The sequence below is a fragment of the Salvelinus sp. IW2-2015 genome, linkage group LG25, assembly GCF_002910315.2.
Source record: "Salvelinus sp. IW2-2015 linkage group LG25, ASM291031v2, whole genome shotgun sequence".
Classification (NCBI taxonomy): Eukaryota; Metazoa; Chordata; class Actinopteri; order Salmoniformes; family Salmonidae; genus Salvelinus; species Salvelinus sp. IW2-2015.
In genome coordinates this window covers 9944926-9950925 of record NC_036865.1, presented here as the reverse complement: position 1 = coordinate 9950925, position 6000 = coordinate 9944926, and the positions used below count along the sequence as shown (strand labels likewise).

Sequence of the window (6000 nt, the reverse complement as noted above, 5' to 3'; positions counted from 1 at the left end):
AGTCTTATGGCTTGGGATAGAAGCTGTTTAGAAGCCTTTTGGACCTAGACTTGGCTCTCCGGTACTGCTTGCCGTGCGGTAGCAGAGAGAACAGTCTATGACTAGGGTGGCTGGAGTCTTTGAACATTTTTAGCCTTCCTCTGACACGCCTGGTATAGGTCCTGGATGGCAGGAAGCTTGGCCCCAGTGATGTACTGGGCCGTTCGCACTACCCCTTGTAATGCTTGCGGTCGGAGGCCAAGCAGTTGCCATACCAGGCAGTGATGCAACCAGTCAGGATGCTCTCGATGGGTGCAGCTGTAGAAACTTTGGAGGATCTGAGGACCCATGCAAATCTTTTCAGTCTCCTGAGGGGGAAAAGGTTTTGTCATGCCTTCTTCACGACTGTCTTGGTGTGCTTGGACCATGTTAATTTGTTGGTGATGTGGACACCAAGGAACTTGAAGCTCTCAACCTGCTCCACTGCAGCCCCGTCCATGATGAATGGGGGCGTTCTCGGTCCTCCTTTTCCTGTAGTCCACAATCATCTCTTTGTCTTGATCACGTTGAGGGAGAGATTGTTGTCCTGGCACCACACGGCCAGGTCTCTGACCTCTCGTCATAGGCTGTCTTGTCGTTGTCGGTGATCGCTCACCACTGTTGTGTCATCTGCAAATTTAATGATGGTGTCAGAGTCATGCCTGGCCGTGCAGTCATGAGTGAACAGGGAGGACAGGAGGGACTGAGCACGCACCCTGAGGGCCCCTGTGTTGAGGATCAGCGTGACGTTGTGTTGTTACCTACCCTTACCACCTGGGGACGGCCGTCAGGATGTCCAGGATCCAGTTGCAGAGGGAGGTGTTTAGTCCAGGGTCCTTAGCTTATTGATGAGCTTTGGGGCACTATGGTTTGAACGCTAAGCTGTAGTCAATGAATAGCATTCTCACATAGTGTTCTTTTGTCCAGTGGAAAAATCTTGTCGGTGGGGTGTGTGTGTGTGTAAAACATGTTGGTATTACAGACTCGGACAGGGAGAGGTTGAAAATGTCAGTGAAGACACTTTCCAGTTGGTAATCCGTCTGGCCCTGCGGCCTTGTGAATGTTGACCTGTTTAAAGGTCTTACTCACATCGGCTGCGGAGAGCATGATCACACAGTCTTCCAGAACAGCTGGTGCTCTCATGCATGTTTCAGTGTTATTTGCCTCGAAGCGAGCATAGAAGTGGTTTAGCTCGTCTAGTAGGCTCGTGTCACTGGGCAGCTCTCGGCTGTGCTTCCCTTGTAGTTTGTAATGGTTTGCAAGCCCTGTCACATCCGACGAGCGTCAGAGCCGGTATAGTACGATTCGATCTTAGTCCTGTATTGACGCATTGCCTGTTTGACGGTTTGTCGGAGAGCATAGCATAATTTCTTACAAGCTTCCGGGTTAGAGTCCCGCTCCTTGAAAGKGGCAGCTCTAGCCTTTAGCTCAGTGCGGATGCTCCCTGTAATCCATGGCTTCTGGTTGGGGTATGTACGTACGGTCACTATGGGGACGACGTCATCTATGCACTTATTGATGAAGCTAAAGACTGATGTGGTGTACTCCTCAATGCCATCGGAGGGATCCCGGAGCATATTCCAGTCCTGTAGCTTAGCATCTGCTTCATCTGACCCCTTTTTTATTGATTTAGTCACTGGTGCTTCCTGCTTTAATTTTTGCTTGTAAGCAGGAATCAGGAGGATATAAATTATGGTCGATTTGCCAAATGGAGGGCGAGGGAGAGCTTTGTACGCGTCTCTGTGTGTGGAGTATAGTGGTCCAGAGTTTTTTTCCTCTGGTTGCACATTTAACATGCTGATAGAAATTTGGTAAAACAGATTTAAGTTTCCCTGCATTAAAGTCCTCGGCTACTAGGAGCGCCGCCTCTGGGTGAGTATTTTCTTGTTTGCTTTTGGCAGAATACAGCTCATTTAATGCTGTCTTAGTGCCAGCCTCTGATTGTGGTGGTATGTAAACAGCTACGAAGTATACAGATGAAAACTCTCTCGGTAGGTAGTGTGGTCTTCAGCTTATCATGAGATACTCTACCTCAGGCGAGCAATAGCTCGAGACTTCCTTAGATATCGTGCACCAACTGTTATTTACAAAAAATACATAGCCCGCCGTCCCTTGTCTTACCAGACGCCGCTGTTCTATCCTGCCGGTACATCGTATAACCAGCCAGCTGTTACAGTTTTTAATGTCCCGTTGGTAGTTTAATCTTCCACGTAACTCGTCYATTTTATTCTCCAAGGATTACATGTTTGCTAGCAGAATGGAGGGAAGTGGGGGATTATTCGATCGCCTACGAATTCTCAGAAGGAAGCCCGCCCTTCGGCCCCTCTTTCTCCGCCTCCTCTTCACGCAGATCACGGGGATCGGGGCCTGTTTCCGAGGAAGCAGTATATCCTTTGCGTCGGGCTCGTCAGAGTCGTGAAAGGAAAAAAGGATTCTGCTAGTCCYTGGTGAGTAATCGCAGTCCTGATGTCTAGAACTTATTTTCGGTCATCAGACGGTAGCAGCAACATTATGTACAAAATAAGTAAACAAATAAGTTACAAACAACGCAAATAAATMAATAAAAAACACAATCAGGGGGCACGTAAAACGTCTGCCTTCTTCTCTCTCTTAAAAGACGCAAAAACAAAACTTAAGAACGGGAATRATAGAAATATCGCACATAGAACAGATTTACCACTTCTTAGACTTACTTTCAATGAGAATGACAGATATATATCTTACATTTCTATGTGAATTTGACAATTGGTATTTAGCATTAGTAATATTATTGTTAAATTAGTTATTAATCCCTTTTTACTGTACCTGCTTTCTGGCCCTTCACAGTATACAGAACTTCTGCGTGTTCCCATTGGCCAGAGTAGTCCGGGGCCAAGCAGGGACTTACTAGCTCTGTGCTGCTGCCCTCTACTGTTTKAAATAGAACAGAGAACGCACTTAGAATTTGGACCTGACCAACAAACTGTAGCTCATGTTTTGGTACACATGCAGGATATATCTATCTATATAGATATATGGAAGCTATGGCTGGTGAAGGCTACATCTTTTTTTTTAAGAGCTCTTATAAAAATTTAACAATGAACTAATGTGGTGTTGCCGTTTGGCCAACAATTTCCAATATAAGTCAAATGCTGTAAAGGGACACAGCATCTGAAATTGCTGTGCTCCAACATAGGTTTTATGGCTATAAAAAAAAGCAACCCTATAACCAAAAAAGCATTGAGGGAACATTGAGAATAAATAGATTATACAACAAACAAATGTATCAACAAAGAAATCTGATTAAAATTCAAATGTCTAAAATGCAAATCCCCATGGAGAACTGCATCCGGGGCATTCGACTGATGGCAGTTCTTAAAGCCAGGCATCAACTAAATCACAGCAYCAGCTGGCATGCAAGGAATTAATCTTGGTCCATGTTATTAAAAGATTAGATAATGGCTTATTTATCGGGACGGGGAGGGTCTTTAAAGGCAACGATGAAAGCAAATTGAAAAACCACATACAAGGCTGTCCCTCGATTCCTCCCAAGACAGCTAGTCTTGCCGACATCAAGCCTAGACCAAGGTAGCTGTGCAAGACAGAAAGCAGAATCAGTGTGTGACACACAGAAATAAGATTGAGAGAGGTGTGTGTCAGAGTTTGGATAGTCATAGTTTGAACAATGATTGTGCACCGTGCAACATGCAACAAAACTTAGCAGGGTCATACACACTAACCTGAGGACAGAAAGAATACTACAGTTTCAATGCACCTCTCTGAACAACATCGCCGAGGGTTGATTTTCAGGAAAGCCAAATACTAAACAACATTTCCCACCAAAGCTGTTTTAGCGCTTTGCCTAATATAAGATATTATTAAGCCAAACATGTAAGAGGGTYTTTGAGCGCATATACTGCCATTGACGTTTGTTGTGCTGGGCCAGATCCAGTCGCACACTGCTGGCTGCAAAAGCCTCAAATTCAGAGGCCTTCTAAATTCTAAGACCTTCAAAAGTCAATCAGTTATAAAACAGTTTTGCTTTGAGTTAAAACTTTGCTTTGAATGGGAAGTCATATTTTACAATGCAAGACTCTGTTGCAATCTAGTTAGTTCAAAACTGATTTTAGAGCGCAACAGACAGCAGACGAGGGTTTAAACCAGCAACTCTTGCAGTTATGCAAGCACACCACCTGTGCCTTAAGGTTCAGACCTTTTGTCAGAGTCTGCATTACAGGTTACAATAGCACTGCCAATGACAGGCTTTGCATGTGGAAATGTTAWATAATGCTAGAGGTCAACCGATTATGATTTTTCAACGCCGATACCAATACCGATTATTGGAGGACCCCCCAAAAAAAGCCGATACCGATTAATCGGCCAATTTATATATATATATATATATATATATATTTGTAATAATGACAATTACAACAATACTGAATGAACAATGAACACTTTTATTTTAACTTAATATGATACATAAATAAAATCTATTTAGTCTCAAATAAATAATGAAACATGCTCAATTTGGTTTAAATAATGCAAAAACATTGTGTTGGAGAAGAAAGTAAAAGTGCAATATGTGCCATGTAAAAAATCTAACGTTTAAGTTCCTTGCTCAGAACATGAGAACATATGAAAGCTGGTGGTTCAATATTCCCAGGTCTTCAATATTCCCAGTTAAGAAGTTTTATGTTGTAGTTATTATAGGAATTATGACACGTCGACTATTTCTCTCTATACTATTTGTATTTCATATACCTTTGATTATTGGATGTTCTAATAGGCACTTTAGTATTGCCAGCATAATCTCAGGAGTTGATAGGCGTGAAGTCATAAACAGCGCTGTGAAGCAAGCATTGCTAAGAGCTGCTGGAAAACGCAGTAAAGTTTGAATGAATGCTTATGAGCCTGCTGCCGCCTACCACCGCTCAGTCAGACTGCTCTATCAAATTGTAGACTTTATTATATTATAATTAACACAGACATTCGAGCCATTAATATGGTCAAAGTCGGAAACTAGCATTTCGAAAACAAAACGTTTATTCTTTCAGTGAAATACGGAACCGTTCCGTATTTTATCGAACGGGCGGCAACTTAAGTCTAAATATTACTGTTACATTGCACAACCTTCAATGTTATGTCATAATTATGGAAAATTAGTTCGCAACGAGCCAAGCGGCCCAAACTGTTGCATATACCCTGACTCTGCGTGCAATGAACGCAAGAGAAGTGACACAATTTCCCTAGTTAATATTGCCTGCTAACATGAATTTCTTTTGACTAAATATGCAGGTTTAAAAAAATATACTTCTGTGTATTGATTTTAAGAAAGGCATTGATGTTTATGGTTAGGTACATTCGTGCAACGATTGTGTTATTTTCGCGAATGCACTTTTGTTAAATCATCCCCCGTTTGGCGAAGTAGGCTGTGATTCCATCTTTTTTTTTTACAGGCACCGCATTGATTATATGCAACGCAGGACAAGCTAGTTAACCTAGTAACATCATCAACCATGTGTAGTTAACTAGTAATTATGTGAAGATTGATTGTTTTTTATAAGATAAGTTTAATGCTAGCTAGCAACTTACCTTGGCTCCTTGCTGCACTCGCGTAACAGGTGGTCAGCCTGTCACGCAGTTTCCTCGTGGAGTGCAATGTAATCGGCCATAATCAGCATCCAAAAATGCCGATTACCGATTGTTATGAAAACTTGAAATCGTCCCTATTTAATCGGCCATGCCGATTAATCGGTCGACCTCTATATAATGCACCTTTAACTTCACTAGAGTAGGGGGCAGCATTTGGAATTCTGGACTCAGGCCCATAAGCTAGGATATGCATATAATTAGTAGATTTGGATAGAAAACACTCTAAAGTTTCCAAAACTGTTAAAATAATGTCTGTGAGTATAACAGAACTGATATGGCAGGCGAAAACCCGAGGAAAATCCAAACAGGAAGTACTATTATTTTGAAAGGCTGTTTTTCCATTGAAAG

At 42.3% G+C, this 6000-nt stretch overlaps 1 protein-coding gene across 4 annotated transcripts in view; it reads right to left on the bottom strand.

Moving 5' to 3' along the window:
- Positions 1-6000, bottom strand: part of LOC111951883 (ectonucleoside triphosphate diphosphohydrolase 6) — a 33166-nt gene that overhangs the window by 4289 nt on the left and 22877 nt on the right. For 3 of the 4 annotated variants that reach the window (XM_023970186.2, XM_023970188.2, XM_023970185.3), the window contains 2 exons: positions 3525-3589; positions 2824-2928 (listed from right to left, as the gene is read on the bottom strand). In XM_023970186.2, the coding sequence (XP_023825954.1) occupies positions 2824-2928; positions 3525-3589 (170 nt within the window). The remainder of the gene's footprint in view (positions 1-2823; positions 2929-3524; positions 3590-6000) is intronic. The other variant, XM_023970187.2, reaches the window with a different exon arrangement.